Below are 21,229 nucleotides of genomic sequence, written 5' to 3'. Positions count from 1 at the left end.
ACATAATGGATCACAGAACCGGCTGCCACTCTGGATCGTTCCGGGAAATGGCCCCACGCTTTTGGGGAGGAGTTGGCTAGCTAGATTAAATGGGAGGATGGGCATGCCATTTCAACTGTGGAGCGAAGTTCATGCTCACAGGTCCTGCAAAAATTTGGGTCACTGTTTCAACCTGGTGTCGGAACGTTCAAGGGCACTAAAGCAGCGATACGCATCACTCCGGATGCCAGACCAGTGCACCACAAAGCCAGAGCGGTGCCGTATGTGATTCGTGAAAAAATTGAATGTGAACTGGACAGGCTACTCAGAGAGGGCATAATTTCAGCCATTGAATTCAGTGACTGGGCAAGTCCCATCGTTCCCGTCCTCAAAGCAGATGGCTCAGTTAGGATTTGTGGCGACTACAAAGCCACCATCAACCGAGTATCGCTGCAAGACCAATACCCGCTTCTGAGAGCAGAGGACCTTTTTGCCACGCTGGCAGGTGGCAAGTTGTTCACGAAGTTGGACCTCACTTCGGCCTACATGACTCAGGAACTGGCTGAAGAATCCAAGCTTCTGACCACCATCACGACGCACAAGGGATTATTTGTCTACAACAGGTGTCCATTTGGCATTCGTTCGGCAGCAGCCATCTTTCAGAGAAACATGGAAAGCTTGCTCAAATCCATTCCTGGAATGATCGTATTCCAAGACGACATTCTCATAACGGGTCGAGACACCGAAAGACACCTCCACAACCTGGAGGAGGTGCTACGCCGATTGGATCGGGTAGGCTTGCAGCTGAAAAAGGCCAAGTGTGTGTTTTTGGCCCCAGAGGTCGAGTTTATGGGCAGGAAGGTTGCCGCAGACGGGATCCGGCCCACTGAATCAAAAACGGAGGTGATCTGCCGGGTGCCCAGGCCCGGCAACATGTTGGAGTTGCGATCATTCCTGGGACTTTTGAATTATTTTGGGAACTTTCTGCCGAACTTAAGCACTTTGTTGGAGCCGTTACACATGCTCCTGCACAAAGGTTGTGAATGGTTTTGGGGGGGATGTCAAGAACGGGCTTTCAATAAGGCGAGGAACCTGCTGTGTTCCAACAAACCATTGACTTTGTATGACCCTTGTAAAAAATTGGTTTTAACATGCGATGCGTCATCCTACGGAGTTGGGTGTGTGTTGCAGCAGGGTAACGATGACGACCGACTCCAACCGGTGGCTTACGCCTCCAGGTCGCTCTCCCAGGCAGAGCGTGGATATGGCATGGTCGAGAAGGAAGCACTCGCGTGTGTTTATGGTGTGAATAAGATGCACCAGTACCTTTTTGGTAGACCGTTGGAGCTAGAGACAGACCACAAGCCATTAACATCCTTGTCCGACAGCAAGGCTGTCAACACCAATGCGTCAGCTCGCATACAGCGCTGGGCCCTCACGCTGGCTGCGTATGACTACACCATACGGCACCGACCAGGCACCGAAAATTGCGTTGACGTACTCAGCAGGCTCCCACTGGCCACCACCGAGGGGGCGTCGGAGCAGAGCGCCGAGATGGTCATGGCCGTTGAGGCTTTTGACACTGTGGGCTCCCCCATCACAGCCCGCCAGATCAAACTCTGGACCAACAGGGACCCCCTCCTATCCATGATAAAGAAATGTGTCCTGACTGGGGATTGGGCGCCCGCACACAAGGCGTGCCCCGAGGAAGTCAGACCGTTTCAGAGATGGATGGATGAGTTCTTCATCCAAGCCGACTGCCTGCTATGGGGCAGCCGGGTAGTCATGCCCCAGAAAGGAAGGGAAGCGTTCATCAGGGAACTCCACAGCGAGCACCCTGGCATCGTGTTAAAGAAGGCCATCGCCCGGTCACATGTATGATGGCCAGGGATTGACTCAGACCTGGAACACTGGGTTCACAGGTGCAGGATGTGTGCCCAGCTGGGCAATGCCCCCAGGAGGCCCCACTCAGCCTGTGGCCCTGGCCCACCTGACCATGGTCACGTATTCACGTAGACTATGCGGGCCCGTTCATGGGGAAAATGTTCCTGATCGTTGTCGATGCATACTCGAAGTGGATCGAGTGCATCATATTGAACTCATGCATGACATCCATCACTGTGGAGAGTCTGCGTACGGTTTTCGCGACTCATGGCTTGCTGGACATCCTGGTGAGCGACAATGGCCCGTGTTTCACCAGCCATGAATTCCAGGAGTTTATGTCGGGCAATGGTATCAAGCATGTCCGGACAGCGCCATTCAAGCCGGCTTCCAATAGCCAGACGGAACGGGTGGTCCAAGTCATAAAACAGGGCATGCTACGCATCCAAGGACCCTCCCTTCAGTACCGCCTATCGCGCCTCCTGCTGGCCTACAGGTTCTGCCCGCACTCACTCACGGGAGTCCAGTCAGCGGAACTCCTCATGAAACGCACGCTCAAGATGCGGCTGTCCCTCATTCACCCAGCGCTGGCAGACACTGTTGAAGGCAAGCGCCAGCCCCAAACCGAGCTCCATGATCGAAACTCAAGGGGGAGGTGTATAGAAATAGATGACCCAGTATTTGTTCTTAACCATGCTTTGGGACCCAAGTGGCTTGAGAGCACCGTAATTGGCAAAGAAGGAAATAGAGTTATGGTGGTCCGACTAAACAATGGGCAAATATGCCGCAAACACTTGGACCAAGTAAAGTTAAGAATAGCCACGGAGGAACCTGAAGAAGAGCATGGCACCCACACTACTGCCAACGGACGAGCAACAAAGACAGCCCTCAGCATGCACAGTCCCTGCGGCCAGCCCGGAATCACCTCAAGTGACAGAGACGCGTGTCGAGGCTCAGCCACCAGAGCCACAACTGCGGCGCTCCACGAGAGAGCGTCGACCACCTGACAGACTTAACCTCTGAAACAAAAAGACTTAAGGGGGGAGGTGATGTCATGTATTTAACCATCTTGCAATGATATAGTCATGTAACTATAACTCATGTACACTATACCTGTACCATAGAAATGCACACCCTGACCACAGGGGGTGAACTTGTGGGAGACACTCCTCATCTGGGTTTCCAGGTATAAAAGGAGAGGTCTCACCCAGGTCAGCACTCCTTGGTCCGGGCAATAAAGGTGAAGGTCACAGAGTGACCATGTCTGATATATCCATGCCTCGAGTGAGCTTGTAGTTAGGTGCAGGGACACTACAATTCTTGTTAAATATTACATACAGATTGAATTGGATATTTATTTTCTGGATTTGGTGTTGATGGGCCTGAATCTGCTGGAGCAGGGCATCTTGTGGTGTGTCTATGGTTAGACTATTTCCTGCATCCTTCAGCTCAAAAATATTTTGCCCTGTAACTTGCTGGAAGTGTGAACTTTTAACAGCTGGCGAGGGCAACAGGGCATCTGGGACCTTAGAGAACAATGAGACCAACAGTGCATCTCCTTAACCATTGAGATTTAAGAATTGAGAAATAAACAGAGGAAGGACTGAGAAGGAGGGTGAATTAGAGTGAGTGGATTCAATGTCAAATCAAGTACAGAAAGAAAAATAAAGAGAGGGACAGAAATTTGGATTAAGAGAGTGACAAAAAAAAGAGACAGAAGAAAAAATAAGAAAAAATTGTAAGTTTAAAATTCACTACGTGAAGGAAAGAGACTCACACTTTCAATTGTTGATGTTCCAGGCCAGAGAGGTTGATTGACAGTCAACCTCTGCCAGTCAGTGATTCAACAACAACTTGTATTCCTATAGTAGCTTTAACATAATAAAACAACCCAAGGTGCTTCACAGGAGTGTTATAAGACAAACAAATAAATTTGACCCCGAGCCACATAAGAAGAAATTATGGCAGATGACCAAAAGCTTGGTCAAAGAGGTAAGTTTTAAGGAGCATCTTAAAGGAGGAAAGAGAGGTAGAGAGGCGGAGAAATTTAGGGAGGGAGTTCCAGAGCTGAGGGCCCCATTGTTAAAAGGGTACTTACACTATTAATTACGAGACTTAAGTTTCTGTGGCAGTTTATTAGGCAATTAGTGCAAATGTAGCAACTTCATGAAACTCATGGGAGGATTAAATTTTCATGAAGGTAATGGTGGAGCAACTTGTGGCAATTTGCAATTCACGGGCTATCTCTTCCTCACCACAAGTTGCTGGCTGATTTGCACATTGATAACAGTGTGCGGCGATCACATGACGTTATTTTTTCAGCAAATTCTGAAACAATATTTGTGGTGAAGTGAGGGTAAGACCATAAGACTAGACTGAAAGAAGGCAATCAGATGGTGATAATAAGGAATTTGTGACTGTTGGTGTATTGGGGGTGGGAGGGGTGGTTCACATGATGCGCTTTTGGATGAGCTGCCTGAAATGCCAACTGTCTGCTCAGTGATGTTTCTTGTCTCTTGTCTTTGCTTGACTCATGTTGTAGGTCACCTCTGCAGATGAGCCCGGGTTCCTGACCGGAATCATGAGCCATGAGCCATGTCTGAAGGGGATATCCCTTGTCTCCCAGTAGTCAGCCTGTGACTTGATGGCTTGGTTGGAATAAAGGCGGCACAAAGTTTGAATGTAGCATAGTTCAAGGCTGGAATTGTGGCTGCAAAGCCTCCTTTGTGAAGTGAAGGCACCTTAGTGAAGTGAGCAGTGCAGTTCATGAGCCGTGACGTTCAGGTACGAGTTGTGCTCCTTGAAGATTGGCTATGGGTATGACTGCTGTGCAGTGCCCTCCTCCTTCTGCTGGTCCTCATCATCTTCCAGCCCCAAAGGCAGCCCCACCAGATCACCCATGACTGTAGTAAAACTTCGAAAGCCTCCAAAAGCAGTCCATCACCAACAACAACTTATCAGAAGTCAGAATTAAGTTGTAAAAGTCAGAAAATAGGCCAATAAATGTCCAGAAGTTCACCAGCAGAATAAAAGACAAATCAGTAACTAACCTGTATGGAGCCCTTTAAATCGCACTACTGAAGGGTCCTTGCTATTGGTGCGTGGCATGAGTTACATGGCAAATCATGGCCTGCTGGGGTTAGCACAATTTCATGAGAGGGTGCTACAATATTTAAATCCTTCCTGAATCATTCCAGCACAAGCTTTAGGATGCCTACGGAGGAGCCCAATCAAATATGGCAGCCAATACCTGCCATATTGGAAACTTAGACGGGCATTTTATACCTGTAAAATGAATGTGGTGCCAATGAATTTCTAGCCTATCATTCAAATGACAGAAGTGAAAGTGTGTGTGTCTGCCTATATATTTTTTTACAACAAATATTTGGCTTCTCGTCTTGAATAAACGTAACAAGTAGTGTTGCCACCTGTCAGCTTTCAGACCAGTTTGATTTTAGAATGGGCTGTTTAGAAATTTCCAAGATATAAACTGGACACTAGAAGTTTATTTTTCCAACAAAAGTCCATTCTTTCCAACTCACTTCCGTGTCTTATAATATGGCTTAGCAGCACCACTAGGAGCTGAGACTATTATTCCTTTTGCGCCTCACTCGCAGACTTTCCAAATATGCCTCATTTTGGGGGTGACCCACTCATTTCCCATTGGTGGGCAGGGACAGAGAATAGAGTGTCTGATCGGCACACACAATGTCATTATAATTTCATTTTATATGTTTCCACTTTGTTCTGTTAAAATCAGACTTTATGTTTAAATGATTTTATTAGTTGTGCCTCCTTAAAACAAAGGGGAACACGCACATTTTTTTCACTGTTGACACTGAGGCGTCCTCACTCAGGCTAACATCCACAGCAGTGAAGCACTGACCACACTCGATCAGCTCCGCTGGGCAGGCCACATAGTCCGCATGCCAGACAGGAGACTCCCAAAGCAAGTGCTCTACTCGCAGCTCCTTCATGGCAAATGAGCCAAAGGTGGGCAGTGGAAACGCTACAAGGACACTCTCAAAGCCTCCCTGATAAAGTGCAACATCCCCACTGACACCTGGGAATCCCTGGCCCAAGACTGCCCTAAGTGGAGGAAGTGCATCCGAGAGGGCGCTGAGCACATCGAGTCTCAACGCCGAGAGCATGCAGAAATCAAGCGCGGACAGCGGAAAGAGCGTGCGGTGAAACAGTCCGACCCACCCCTTCCCTCAATGACTGTCTGTCCCACCTGTGACAGAGTCTGTGGCTCTCGTATTGGACTGTTCAGCCACCAAAGAACTCACTTCAGGAGTGGAAATAAGTCTTCCTCGATTCTGAGGGACTGCCTATGATGATGATGCCACCCTCCTGCCAGCCTCTTCCCTTCTGTCAGCCTCTCCTCCCTCCTGGCACCCTATCTTCCCTCCTGCCACCACCTATTTTTGCTCTCTGAGATGAGGAACACTATTGAAATGTAATCCTTGGTCACCCTCATTTACATTGTGCTCAGATACCTACAGCTCTTCGCCGGATTTTGCCCCCACCCTGCCCTGCTCCAGTCCCACAGCTGCTCGCTGGATTTTGCCTCCTCCCTGTCCTGCTCCAGTCCCATAACTTACTCGTGCATCACCAGGTTTTGCCTCCTTCCTGCCCAGTTCCAGTCCCAAAGCTTGTTTGCTCCTTGCCGGGTTTTGCCTACTCCCTGCCCTGCTCCAATCCCACAACTCCTCGCCGGGTTTTGACTCCTGTCTGCCCTACTCCAGTCCTCCAGTACCTTGCAGAGCTTTGCCACCTATCTGCCCTGCTCCAGTCCCACAGCTTGCTAACTCCATGCCAGGTTTTGCCTTCACCTGCCCTGCTCCAGTCCCACAGCTGCTCACCAGGTTTTGCCTCCTCCCCACACTACTCCAGTCCTACAACTCTTTTGTTGTAAACTAATAATCAAGTGCCCCCTGATTAAAGGTGGAGGTTGGGGGGGCGGTGGAGGTGCACTCCAAAAACTTTTCAAGTGCCCCCTTTTTTTCCAGGGCACTAAAACACAAATTATACAAGTGCCCCTGACTAAGGGGGTGGGGGGTGCACTAAAACTGACAAACTTAAACAAATTAAACTTTAGACATTAAAATCAAATTAAAATTTGGTTGTCGGGGGTGATGATGCACTCTAGTCCCTCCGATGCCCACCTCTCGCAGAAGGCCGCGAGTGTACCAGTGGACACCGTGTGCTCCATCTCCAGGGACACCCTGGCTCGGATGTAACCGCGGAAGAGAGGCAGGCAGTCGGGCTGAACGACCCCCTCGACCGCCCACTGCCTGGACCGGCTGATAGCCCCCTTGGCCGTGCCCAGGAGCAGTCCTATGAGGAGGCCTACTGACCTGCCCGTTCCCCTCCGCGCAGGGTGCCCAAAGATCAGGAACGTGGGACTGAAGTGCAACCAGAATTTGAAGAGCAACCCCTTCAAATAATGGCTCTGGTCCCACATCTTGCTCGCTCCTCCCCGCCCTATTCCAGCTCCACAACTGCTTGCCGGATTTTGTACCCTATCTGCCGTGCTCCAGTCACACAGCTTTTTTGCTCCTCTCTGGGTTTTGCCTCCTCCCCATTCTGCTCCAGTCCCGCAGTTTCCTAGCTCCTTACCAGATTTTGCCTCCTCTTCGGCTTGCTCCAGTCCCACAGCTTGCCTGCTCCTGCCCGGGCTTTGCGCAGTGTCGCGGGAAGCGGAAGGAGCCGTTGCGCCAACGGAGGCGCGCGGGCGATTTGAAATCCTGTGGCGAGCGGAGCGCCGGCAGCTTCCAGTGACGGCAGGTGCGGCCAGCCGCGCCGCTCCTTTGGTGAAGTGACGGGGAAAGTGTCAGCGATACTCCGAGTGCTCCCGGGCGGGGCTGACGATGTTGCGCCTCTCCCCCCCCACTCTGACCGGCGGCGCAGGCTTTCCGGCTGGAGTTGGAAGCCGCTTTGAGATGGCTTGCTGCTGGAGGCCTTGCTGCACCCTGCCCATTGCTCCCTGCCCACTGCCCCCACCCTGCCCATTGCTCCCTGCTCCCTTCCTGACCACTGCTCCCTGCCCATTGCTCACTGCCTGCTGCCCATTGCTCCCTGCCCCACCCTGACCCCTGCTCCCTCCCTGACCACTGCTCCCTGCCCATTGCTCACTGCCTGCTGCCCATTGCTCCCTGCCCCCACCCTGACCAGTGCCCCACCCTGATCTCTGCCCATTGCTCTCTGCACCCTGCCCATTGCTCCCTGCCCACTGCCCCCACCCTGCCCACTGCTCCCTTCTTCCTGCCCATTGCACCTTGCCCATTGGCATGCGCTCAAAACTCTCCTGTACTGCTGCAGTGTAACTGACTGCAACATTAAACCTATTCTCACTCACCTTCATGGCCACTGCATGTGTGTAGAATTTTTTAAAAGTTCATAATGAATTGCAGAATTTTTAATTTTGGACAAATCTTTCTCGTTCCCAGTGTAAACTTTGCTTCATTTTGGACAAACATTTGAAAATATTCTGATCTATGGATGTTTACAATGCCTTTGAATGTGTGCTACCATGGCCTCGCCCCTCCATATCTCTTCAACCTCCTCCAGCCCCACAACCAATGTTCCCTCTAATTTTTTCCCCCCGGCACGGTCTCTTTAATTGGCTGCCCAGCCCATTCAAATTTTTGCGCAAGCGCAGTTTCTTCCATATAAAAAAACCAATGAGCTGACTTCCAGACTGCTGCACGGTCGCAAAGCTTAGCGGGAACGTTGCGTACAGCTCTGAGATCTCTGCACTCCTCCAATTCACGCCTCTTGCACATCCCTGATTTTCATCACTCCATCATTAGTTGCCTAGGCACTGAGCTTGGGAATTCCCTTCCTAAACCTCAGTCTCTCTACCTCTCTTTCCTCCTTTAAGACGCTCCTTAAAACCTGCCTCTTTGACCAAGCTTTTGGTCACCTGCCCTAATGCTGCCAAATTTTGAGTGATAATACTCTTGTGAAATGCCTTGGGATGTTTTGCTATATAAATGCAAATTGTTATTGCAGTTCTAATTTTCTCATCTGTCTATGTATTTATGTGCACTGTAGGTTAATTGCAAGACGATGCAAAGAGTTACGAGGTTAAAAAAAGAAATGCAGCTGTTGGCGAACCAGCCTCCACCTGGAATTTCTTGCTGGCAGAACCATGATCAAATGGATGATTTACGAGCACGTATGTTTCTAATTCCTTACTGGAAAAATATGGTCTCTGTTTTTTGCCTTCCCTTAATGAAAGCACAAACTGTCGGCGAATCTTAAAAGCTAGAGTTTGTGACTGTACATTTGTGTTTACCAAGTTTAAAATTTGGAAACTTTCTCCCCCTGCCCCCCCCCCCCCCCCCCCACACAATTGACAGTCTGTGATCCTGATCTCTAATACACACACTATATTTGAATGCAAAGTGACTACCAGCTTTATTCTGTGGTCTTGCCAAAATGTAGATTGAATATAGAAAATAGACAAGCGAGATTTGGTTCAATTATAAGTATTGCTTTCTGACATGAAAAATAAATTGCCTGGCTGTGCATTGTTGTTCCAAAGAAGCTTGTGTCGAGGGCAACTTTCTCACTCAGCTTGGGGCAATGCATGGGCAGCATTATAACTCTGGTTACTCTCTAGGTAGCAGTCAGAAACTGGTATCAGTCATATGCCTACAGGAAAAGAGTTGCATCCACTCAGTCTATGCTCGATAGAAGACCACCTCTTGGGGTGAAAGAATAGTGTACTAATCCAATATCCAAAAAGGTTTTAGCAGTGAGTTGTTTATTAGGTACCTAATTTATTGAATAAAAGGACATAATTACTTAGTATTGCAACATGATTTCAATTTATTTTTTACTTGAATTGTGATGTTAACTTTGAAGTATTACATTCCTATTCTGATCCTTATTTGTGAGTACTGTTGCCCAATTGTGTAACCTGATATTTGTCTTTTTATCTTGTCAGTGTGGTAAGACTTCACTAAACTCTTAAATTAAATCTTCATGTGACTATATTTAACTGCATAGATGTTCCTGGTTATTCACCATGTGTAAACCTGATTTTTGGGTTTAAAATGATATAACTCCAATAGTTAAGAGTGAATCTAAATTTTGGATTCAGCCAGGTAAAATCCAGCAATGTTAACATCAGCATTCTGCATTTCTGTTGTGCATTCAATCACTTTCCTTGTTTGGCACAAGGAGTTTGAATCTTTTCTCTGTACCAATGAATAACAACAACAACTTAGAAGGCACCTGCAGTTGCCTGTATGGCACTGGGCAGCTGAACAAAGTTACATGGGGAAGTGGGTGCTGAAGGTGCAGCTAAGGAGTCTATTAATAGCCCTTTGTTACCCTTCATGTGGAATATTGTAGACTTTTATTTCATAAAGTATGTGTGAGTGGAACACCGTTTTCTGATTTAACATTGTTTTATTTTTGATCCAAGATGTCACGGCTGACATCAATGTTTCTATTGACCCCAATTCATAAAAGAAATCAGAAGGTATATTGTTATGTATATTAACTCTCTCATTTCTTTTCTTTAGAGATTTTGGGATGCGTCAATTCACCATATGAAGGTGGAATATTTAATCTTGAAATTGTTGTTCCTGAAAGGTACAGTTAGGTTTTAATATCTCAAATGCATATTTGGATTTTCCTGCTACCACGTTCACCTGCACTGTATAACTATAAGAGCACCTTCCCTGGTTTGATAAACTAATTATAGCTGTGGTTGAATTCTGTCCTTCCCAATATTTGTCCTGAATACAAAAGTGGCTATCATAGTACTATATTGTAATACATTATGTAAATGTTGGTCCCTTTAAAAGATGAGAAAGGGGATTTAATAATGGGAAATGTGGAAATGGCTGAGACCTTAAACAATTATTTTGCTTTGGTCTTCACAATGGAAGACACAAAAACCGTGCCAAAAATTGCCGGTCACGGGAATGTGGGAAGGGAGGACCTTGAGACAATCACTATCACTAGTGGGGTAGTGCTGGATAGGCTAATGGGACTCGAGGTAGACAAGTCCCCTGGTCCTGATGAAATGCATCCCGGGGTATTAAGAGATGGCGGAAGTTATAGCAGATGCATTTGTTATAATCTACCAAAATTCTCTGGACTCTGGGCAGGTGCCATCGGATTGGAAAGCAGCTAATGTAACGCCTCTGTTTTTAAAAAAAAAAAAAAAAGGGGGCAGACAAAAGGCAGGTAACTATAGGCCGGTTAGTTTAACATCTGTTGTGGGGAAAATGCTTGAAGCTATCATTAAGGAAGAAATAGCAGGACATCTAGATAGGAATAGTGCAATCAAGCAGACGCAACATGGATTCATGAAGGGGAAATCATGTTTAACTAATTTACTGGAATTCTTTGAGGATATAACGAGCATGGTGGATAGAAGTGTACCGATGGATGTGGTGTATTTAGATTTCCAAAAGGCATTCGATAAGGTGCCACACAAAAGGTTACTGCAGAAGATAAAGGTACGCGGAGTCAAAGGAAATGTATTAGCATGGATCGAGAATTGGCTGGCTAACAGAAAGCAGAGTGGGGATAAATGGGTCCTTTTTCGGGTTGGAAATCGGTGGTTAGTGGTGTGCCACAGGGATCGGTGCTGGGACCACAACTGTTTACAATATACATAGATGACCTGGAAGAGGGGACAGAGTGTAGTGTAACAAAATTTGCAGATGACACAAAGATTAGTGGGAAAGCAGGTTGTGTAGAGGACAGAGGCTGCAAAGAGATTTAGATAGGTTAAGCGAATGGGTTAAGATTTGGCAGATGGAATACAATGTTGGAAAATGTGAGGTAATCCACCTTGGGGGGGGGAAAAAAAACAGTAAAAAGGAATATTATTTGAATGGAGAGAAATTACACCATGCTGCAGTGCAGAGGGACCTGGGGGTCCTTGTGCATGAAACTCTTTTTGAGTTTATCTGTGAACATAAAAAGACATTAAACCATGCCACCCGCCCATGAAACTCTTTTCGAGTTTATCTGTAAAACATAAAACATTAAACCGTGCCACCCGCCCTGGATGACACAGCAGACATTTACAAGGCCCCTTTTTTTCCTTTTTTTTTTGGGGCGCTAAAATCAAATTTTTTCCGGTGCCCCCTATAAAAGGGAAGGGGACACTAAAAGCACCGGCAATTAAAACAAATTAAACTTAAAAACGTAAAATCAAATTAAAATTTGGTTGCCGGGCGTGATGATGCACTCCAGACCCTCCGGTGCCCACCTCTCGTGGAAGGCCGCGAGCGTACCGGTGGACACCGCGTGCTCCATCTCCAAGGACACCCTGGACCGGATGTAAGAGCGGAAGAGAGGCAGGCAGTCAGGTTGAACGACCGCCTGGACCGGCTGATGGCACCCTTGGCCGTGCCCAGGAGCAGTCCTACGAGGAGGCCTTCGGACCTACCCGCTCCCCTCCGCACAGGGTGCCCAAAGATCAGGAGAGTGGGACTGAAGTGCAGCCAGAATTTCAGGAGCAGCCCCTTCAAATAATGGAACAGGGGCTGCAACCTTGTGCACTCAATAAAAACATGGAACACGGACTCCTCCAGACCGCAGAAATTGCAGACGGCCTGGGAGTCCGTGAACCGGCTTAAAAATTAATTGCATGGCACTGCTCCGTGCACCACCCTCCAGGCCAAGTCCCCGATGAATAGTGGGAGGACCCCTGCGTAGAATGCCCTCCATCGGGGACCCCCGCCTCCTCCGGACGGCAAGATGGTACGCCACGGCGTGTCCGGACGGCCGGCGAGGATGGCAAAGTTGAGAGTGTGCAGGAGCAGCCCGTACAGGAAACCCCTCCGCGCGGAACTGAAAGGCACGGAGGGGATTTCTCCGAGGCGGCTCAAGTTGTGAGGCGCCGGCCCCCGAGGGAGGTTCCTGGGTTTGGCGCCGATGAGGAATTCCGTCCGGACGGGGGTCAGTTCGGACGGGATCTCCCCACGTGCTTGAGCCTCCTCGATGCACCTAACGGAGTCAGGGCCCAGAGCTGTTTTTAGCGACTCGATGGCATCGGCCGCGTGGCGGACGTTGGCAGAATTTAGGCGCCGCGCCAGCGTGTCTGGCGCCATCCAGCCCGCTCCTCCGCCATCGAGCAGGTCCCTGACCCTGGTCACCTCACCAGCCACAGCCCTCTCTTCCGACCGCCACATAAAACCTCGGTCGTAGAGGTACGGATTTCCGAGCAGCGGCTCCTGCAGGACGGCCGCCACTCCAGCCGGTGGAGAGCTGCGCTTGGTGGAGACTTTGTTCCAGACCCTGATGAGTTCCCTGTAAAAGACAGGCAGCTCCCGGAGGGCGGTCCTGGCACCCCCCAGGTTCACAAACAGGAGCTGCGTGTCATAATTGAGGTCGCGCTGCTGGCGGAAGAAATACCTCGCCAGAGCGCACCACCTAGGAGGGGGCTCGACGTAAAGGTATCTCTGCAGGGTCTGAAGACGGAAAGTCGCGAGCTGGGCGCTGACGCACACCAACGACTGACCGCCCTCCTCAAGCATCCACCCGCCCATGAAACTCTTTTTGGAGTTCACCTGCAAAAACATAAAACATTAAACCGTGCCACCCGACCTGGGTGACACACCAGACATTTACAAGGCCCTTTTTTCCTTTTTTTTTTTGGGGCGCTAAAATCAAATTTTTTCCAGTGCCCCCTATAAAAGGGGAGGGGGACACCCGCTCATGAAACTCTTTTGAGTTTACCTGCGAAAACATAAAACATGTATCCGTGCCACCCGACCTGGATGACACACATAAGACATTTACAAGGCCCTTTTTTGTTGTTTTTTTTTGGGTTTTTTTTGTGGTTTTTTTTTTTGGGCACTAAAATCAAATTTTTCCTTTTTCCAGTGCCCCCTATAAAAGGAGAGGGGGACACTAAAAGCACCGGCAATTAAAACAAATGAAACTTTAAAACGTAAAATCAAATTAAAATTTGGTTGCCGGGCGTGATGATGCACTCCAGTCCCTCCGGTGCCCACCTCTCGCGGAAGGCCGCGAGCGTACCGGTGGACACCGCGTGCTCCATCTCCAAGGACACCCTGGACCGGATGTAAGAGCGGAAGAGAGGCAGGCAGTCAGGTTGAACGACCGCCTGGACCGGCTGATGGCACCCTTGGCCGTGCCCAGGAGCAGTCCTACGAGGAGGCCTTCGGACCTACCCGCTCCCCTCCGCACAGGGTGCCCAAAGATCAGGAGAGTGGGACTGAAGTGCAGCCAGAATTTCAGGAGCAGCCCCTTCAAATAATGGAACAGGGGCTGCAACCTTGTGCACTCAATAAAAACATGGAACACGGACTCCTCCAGACCGCAGAAATTGCAGACGGCCTGGGAGTCCGTGAACCGGCTTAAAAATTAATTGCATGGCACTGCTCCGTGCACCACCCTCCAGGCCAAGTCCCCGATGAATAGTGGGAGGACCCCTGCGTAGAATGCCCTCCATCGGGGACCCCCGCCTCCTCCGGACGGCAAGATGGTACGCCACGGCGTGTCCGGACGGCCGGCGAGGATGGCAAAGTTGAGAGTGTGCAGGAGCAGCCCGTACAGGAAACCCCTCCGCGCGGAACTGAAAGGCACGGAGGGGATTTCTCCGAGGCGGCTCAAGTTGTGAGGCGCCGGCCCCCGAGGGAGGTTCCTGGGTTTGGCGCCGATGAGGAATTCCGTCCGGACGGGGGTCAGTTCGGACGGGATCTCCCCACGTGCTTGAGCCTCCTCGATGCACCTAACGGAGTCAGGGCCCAGAGCTGTTTTTAGCGACTCGATGGCATCGGCCGCGTGGCGGACGTTGGCAGAATTTAGGCGCCGCGCCAGCGTGTCTGGCGCCATCCAGCCCGCTCCTCCGCCATCGAGCAGGTCCCTGACCCTGGTCACCTCACCAGCCACAGCCCTCTCTTCCGACCGCCACATAAAACCTCGGTCGTAGAGGTACGGATTTCCGAGCAGCGGCTCCTGCAGGACGGCCGCCACTCCAGCCGGCGGAGAGCTGCGCTTGGTGGAGACTTTGTTCCAGACCCTGATGAGTTCCCTGTAAAAGACAGGCAGCTCCCGGAGGGCGGTCCTGGCACCCCCCAGGTTCACAAACAGGAGCTGCGTGTCATAATTGAGGTCGCGCTGCTGGCGGAAGAAATACCTCGCCAGAGCGCACCACCTAGGAGGGGGCTCGACGTAAAGGTATCTCTGCAGGGTCTGAAGACGGAAAGTCGCGAGCTGGGCGCTGACGCACACCAACGACTGACCGCCCTCCTCAAGCATCCACCCGCCCATGAAACTCTTTTTGGAGTTCACCTGCAAAAACATAAAACATTAAACCGTGCCACCCGACCTGGGTGACACACCAGACATTTACAAGGCCCTTTTTTCCTTTTTTTTTTTGGGGCGCTAAAATCAAATTTTTTCCAGTGCCCCCTATAAAAGGGGAGGGGGACACCCGCTCATGAAACTCTTTTGAGTTTACCTGCGAAAACATAAAACATGTATCCGTGCCACCCGACCTGGATGACACACATAAGACATTTACAAGGCCCTTTTTTGTTGTTTTTTTTTGGGTTTTTTTGTGGGTTTTTTTTTGGGCACTAAAATCAAATTTTTCCTTTTTCCAGTGCCCCCTATAAAAGGAGAGGGGGACACTAAAAGCACCGGCAATTAAAACAAATGAAACTTTAAAACGTAAAATCAAATTAAAATTTGGTTGCCGGGCGTGATGATGCACTCCAGTCCCTCCGGTGCCCACCTCTCGCGGAAGGCCGCGAGCGTACCGGTGGACACCGCGTGCTCCATCTCCAAGGACACCCTGGACCGGATGTAAGAGCGGAAGAGAGGCAGGCAGTCAGGTTGAACGACCCCCTCGACCGCCCGCTGCCTGGACCGGCTGATGGCACCCTTGGCCGTGCCCAGGAGCAGTCCTACGAGGAGGCCCTCGGACCTACCCGCTCCTCTCCGCACAGGGTGCCCAAAGATCAGGAGAGTGGGACTGAAGTGCAGCCAGAATTTCAGGAGCAGCCCCTTCAAATAATGGAACAGGGGCTGCAACCTTGTGCACTCAATAAAAACATGGAACACGGACTCCTCCAGACCGCAGAAATTGCAGGCGGCCTGGGAGTCCATGAACCGGCTTAAAAATTTGTTGCACGGCACTGCTCCGTGCACCACCCTCCAGGCCAAGTCCCCGATGAATAGTGGGAGGACCCCTGCGTCGAGTGCCCTCCATCGGGGACCCCCGCCTCCTCCGGACGGCAAGATGGTACGCCATGGCGTGTCCGGACGGCCGGCGAGGATGGCAAAGTTGAGGGTGTGCAGGAGCAGCCTGTACAGGAAACCCCTCCGCGCGGAACTGAAAGGCACGGAGGGGATTTCCCCGAGGCGGCTCAAGTTGTGAGGCGCCGGCCCCCGAGGGAGGTTCCGGGGTTTGGCGCCAATGAGGAATTCCGTCCGGACGGGGGTCAGTTCGGACGGGATCTCCCCACGTGCTTGAGCCTCCTCGATGCACCTAACGGAGTCAGGGCCCAGAGCTGTTTTTAGCGACTCGATGGCATCGGCCGCGTGGCGGACGTTGGCAGAATTTAGGCGCCGCGCCAGCGTGTCTGGCGCCATCCAGCCCGCTCCTCCGCCATCGAGCAGGTCCCTGACCCTGGTCACCTCACCAGCCACAGCCCTCTCTTCCGACCGCCACATAAAACCTCGGTCGTAGAGGTACGGATTTCCGAGCAGCGGCTCCTGCAGGACGGCCGCCACTCCAGCCGGCGGAGAGCTGCGCTTGGTGGAGACTTTGTTCCAGACCCTGATGAGTTCCCTGTAAAAGACAGGCAGCTCCCGGAGGGCGGTCCTGGCACCCCCCAGGTTCACAAACAGGAGCTGCGTGTCATAATTGAGGTCGCGCTGCTGGCGGAAGAAATACCTCGCCAGAGCGCACCACCTAGGAGGGGGCTCGACGTAAAGGTATCTCTGCAGGGTCTGAAGACGGAAAGTCGCGAGCTGGGCGCTGACGCACACCAACGACTGACCGCCCTCCTCAAGCATCCACCCGCCCATGAAACTCTTTTTGGAGTTCACCTGCAAAAACATAAAACATTAAACCGTGCCACCCGACCTGGGTGACACACCAGACATTTACAAGGCCCTTTTTTCCTTTTTTTTTTTGGGGCGCTAAAATCAAATTTTTTCCAGTGCCCCCTATAAAAGGGAGGGGGACACCCGCTCATGAATCCCAAAAAGTTAGTTTGCAGGTGCAGCAGGTAATCAGGAAGGCGAATGGAATGTTGGCCTTCATTGCAAGAGGGATGGAGTACAAAAGCAGGGAGGTCCTGTTGCAACTGAACAGGGTATTGGTGAGGCCGCACCTGGAGTACTGCGTGCAGTTTTGGTCACCTTACTTAAGGAAGGATATACTAGCTTTGGAAGGGGTACAGAGACGATTCACTAGGCTGATTCCGGAGATGAGGGGGTTACCTTATGATGATAGATTGAGTAGACTGGGTCTTTACTCGTTGAAGTTCAGAAGGATGAGGGGTGATCTTATAGAAACATTTCAAATAATGAAAGGGATAGACAAGATAGAGGCAGAGAGGTTGTTTCCACTGGTCAGGGAGACTAGAAGTAGGGAGTACAGCCTCGAAATACAGGGGAGCCAATTTAAAACCGAGTTGAGAAGGAATTTCTTCTCCCAAAGGGTTTTGTGAATCTGTGGAATTCTCTGCCCAAGGAAGCAGTTGAGGCTAGCTCATTGAATATATTCAAATCACAGATAGATAGATTTTTAACCAATAAGGGAATTAAGGGTTACGGGGAGCGGGCGGGTAAGTGGAGCTGCGTCCATGGCCAGATCAGCCATGATCTTGTTGGGTGGCGGAGCAGGCTCGAGGGGCTAGATGGCCTACTCCTGTTCCTAATTCTTATGTTCTTATTAATGTTGGAGAAGTCCAGAACCAGGGGTCACAGTCTAAGGATAAGTGGTAAGCCATTTAGGACCGAGATGAGGAGAAACTTCTTCACCCAGAGAGTGGTGAACCTGTGGAATTCTCTACCACAGAAAGTTGTTGAGGCCAATTCACTAAATATATTCAAAAAGGAGTTAGATGTAGTCCTTACTACTAGGAGGATCAAGGGGTATGGCGAGAAAGCAGGAATTGGGTACTGAAGTTGCATGTTCAGCCATGAACTCATTGAATGGCGGTGCAGGCTCGAAGGGCCGAATGGCCTACTCCTGCACCTATTTTCTATGTTTCTATTATTAACCTTCTAATACCATATTTTTACTGTTATAATACATTAATAAGAAATTTCAGATTTGCTCATTACATGCTGTGATGTGTAATCGACCTTAAAGAGGAAAAAAGTCCAGCTGAAGTACTTTTCAAAATGGAGCCACAAATACATACATTTGGTGTCCTATGAATTGATCTAGTGATGCCTTTTAGAGAGGGTCTGCCCGAGTCCTGAAGCATCTCCATTTATTTCACTGGGAACAAGAATTTTGGCTGTGTCTGGCACCTGACTCGGAAAGCATTGCATCAGCTGACCAATATCCCTTCCCTTTGAAAACAAAATTATAATTCCACAATAATGGTATCACAGCATATGCTGGTTAGGTATATGCCAAACCTCACAACTGTAAGAGATTTTATATAAGTATATATAATACACAAAGGTGTTAGAGTGGCTAGCATGCTTCTAATATTGTTCCACTCTTTTTAAAAAGTGGATAAATCGCTGGAGAAATACCACCAACGATGGCTCCGTAAGATCCTGCAAATCTCCTGGGAGGACAGATGCACCAATGTTGGCGTCCTCGATCAGGCCAACATCCCCAGCATTGAAGCACTGAACACAATCGACCAGTTCCGTTGGGCAGACCACATTGTTCGCATGCCTTACACAAGATTCCCAAAGCAAGCGCTCTACTCTGAACTCCTACATGGCAAGCGAGCCCAAGGTGGGCAGAGGAAACAAAGCCTCCTTGATAAAATGCAACATCCCCACCAACACCTGGGAGTCCCTGGCTAAAGACCGCCCTAAGTGGAGGAAGTACATCCGGGAGGACGCTGAGCACCTCGAGTCTCGTTGCTGAGAGCATGCAGAAAACAAGTGGAAGGAGCGTGCGGCAAACCAGTCCCACCCACCCTTTCCTTCAACAGCTGTCTGTCCCACCTGTGACAGAGACTGTAATTCCTGTATTGGACTGTTCAGTCACCTAAGAACTCACTTCTAGAGTGGAAGCAAGTCTTCCTCGATTTCGAGGGACTGCCTATGATGATGGATAAATGTCTTTAGTTATTTGGACCAAGAACTTCAAAATTAAATTCCTGGTCACCCCAGAGTTAACCATTCTTAGCTAAGGGTGGCGAGGTATTCTGATTGATTTTTGTGTCCTGGTATGAGAGAGCATAGGAAAATCTGCAAGTATTCCAAAATCGATTGTTTTCTGATGGCCCCTCCTGGAATGTATACTTGTGTCGGCATGCGCTCATGATCGGATTGTGTCGAACTGTCAAATATCTGATGTTCCCTATTCAGGTTTATTCATCAACAATGAACTACACTCTTGTGTGGATGTGCAACTAGAGTAGATGTGAAAATAAGCATTACTTCTTAGTATTTATATAAGCTTTTAATGCAAACATTTAAATATTTCTAGAATGGTGAGCTATAGATGGATATAATTCAGGATATACTTTGAAGCAACTAAACTAATAATAAATATTCTGTCTTTATAAATAAATATATACAGGTCAGGAAAGTTCTTAAGATGACTTGAATAATCACATTTTTAATGAATGCTTTTTAAATGTCCTGATTTTAGATATCCATTTGAACCTCCAAAAATCCGCTTTCTTACTCCGATCTATCATCCGAATATTGACACAGCAGGGAGGATCTGCCTGGATATCTTGAAGCTGCCTCCAAAGGTAGTCAGAATTATTTTTCATGATATTGTTATTGATATTTTGCTTGACAGTGACTCAGCAGTTTCACCACTTTTAGTGCATTCATTATCATTTTAAAAGGTACATTTTTTTCTTAATTGGCTCTGGAAAAAATAAATAAAAGCAACGTGATGTGGCATCTTAGAACCTTTTTGCAACAATTTCTGCTGTGTGTACTATTTCTAACCATTGAAATGATCAACCTCCATTTAGTGATTTGTAATGGTCACAATGCAGGCAAACATTTAATTTTAATGGGCAATATTTTCACTGAGAACAGGACTTTTGTAAAGTCATGTGCATATCGTCAGCCAACTGCTTAAAGTGCCTGTTCTTTCACCTCTCAACCTTCTATTCTGAATTGGGAAACCAGATGTTCATGTAATAATCAGTTTCTTGCCGGCTCGGAATATCTTCATTTACAGTATTAATTAATAACTTATAGAATGGTTACAGCACAGAAGGCGGCCATTCGGCCCGTCGAGCCCATGCTTAGTAGTATTTATGTTCAAAAATGAAATGTGGATTAGAATTTGCATTTTTTAACCTCCTGGATCCCAAGTTGGAATCCCGCCTTACTCATGGAGTTTAGTCTGACGACACAATTTACTAAATTATTAGTCTCATTTGAGGGACACAATGATAACTGCTTTAAGAAATATCACATTGATGCAATAGAGGCACTTTTGTTTGAGGTGGGGCAGAGTTGAAGTTTTATGATTCCAACCTATGCTATACTTGGAATATCTGGTTGCAAAACTGGCACCACGTCCTAAGAACAGAAATACTAAGATCTTCCAAATTGCAATTTAATAATGTTGAGAACATCGAGCACATTGACGGGTTAAATGAGATCCATTTTTTTGTGCAACAAAATGATGCAAATCCAGTTCGCCCTTTTCTTTTTTTAAAAAAAGAGAGGAAATCTTGTCATTAGCACCACCTTGTGGCACCCATGAAAATATGGATCTCTGTGGTTAGCTCATCCACCAGCTTTAACTGGACAGTGTTGTCGACAATGGAGGAATTGTACACCTGTGTCCATGACGTGCAACATGAGGGAATAATCTGAATTGCTCTAGCTCACGGCTATCATTACCTTAGTTAAGACCATGGTGGACAAGGTTGCCGTTGAATTAATGGAGAAAGTTGAATTAATGGCATGTCTATAGGTTGAAGTAATGGAGAAAGTCTTTCAGTCATTGGTATCTTTAGCACTAAAATATGACATTCACTGGCGTGTCTATAGGATGTAATGATATAGCTGTCTTATCATAATAACAAAGATATTGCAGCAACATTTTTAATATCCTTAGATTGTGGAAGTCAAATTGAATTTTAAGCTGCTAATGTGTTAGTTAAAAAGACGTTGCTCACTCTACCAAATTGTAACATTGGAAACGCTGTCATTAAAAATTGAATAGTGTTGAGCCATT

General features: G+C 48.6%; 1 protein-coding gene across 3 annotated transcripts in view; it reads left to right on the top strand.

Annotated features, from left to right (window-relative positions):
- ube2t (ubiquitin-conjugating enzyme E2T (putative)) overlaps positions 1-21,229 on the top strand; it is a 65,875-nt gene that overhangs the window by 38,326 nt on the left and 6,320 nt on the right. The window contains exons 1-4 of one of the 3 annotated variants that reach the window (XM_070858936.1): positions 7,548-7,650; positions 8,920-9,043; positions 10,401-10,470; positions 19,670-19,775. In XM_070858936.1, the coding sequence (XP_070715037.1) occupies positions 8,935-9,043; positions 10,401-10,470; positions 19,670-19,775 (285 nt within the window). In that variant the 5' untranslated portion in view covers positions 7,548-7,650; positions 8,920-8,934. Of the gene's footprint in view, positions 1-7,547; positions 7,677-8,919; positions 9,044-10,400; positions 10,471-19,669; positions 19,776-21,229 lie in introns of those variants that run through there. The other 2 variants (XM_070858937.1, XM_070858938.1) reach the window with 2 other exon arrangements.

Source organism: Pristiophorus japonicus, chromosome 17, assembly GCF_044704955.1.
Source record: "Pristiophorus japonicus isolate sPriJap1 chromosome 17, sPriJap1.hap1, whole genome shotgun sequence".
Classification (NCBI taxonomy): domain Eukaryota; kingdom Metazoa; phylum Chordata; class Chondrichthyes; family Pristiophoridae; genus Pristiophorus; species Pristiophorus japonicus.
Note: the sequence above shows the minus strand (reverse complement) of the source record. Positions and strands in the feature narration are given on the sequence as shown.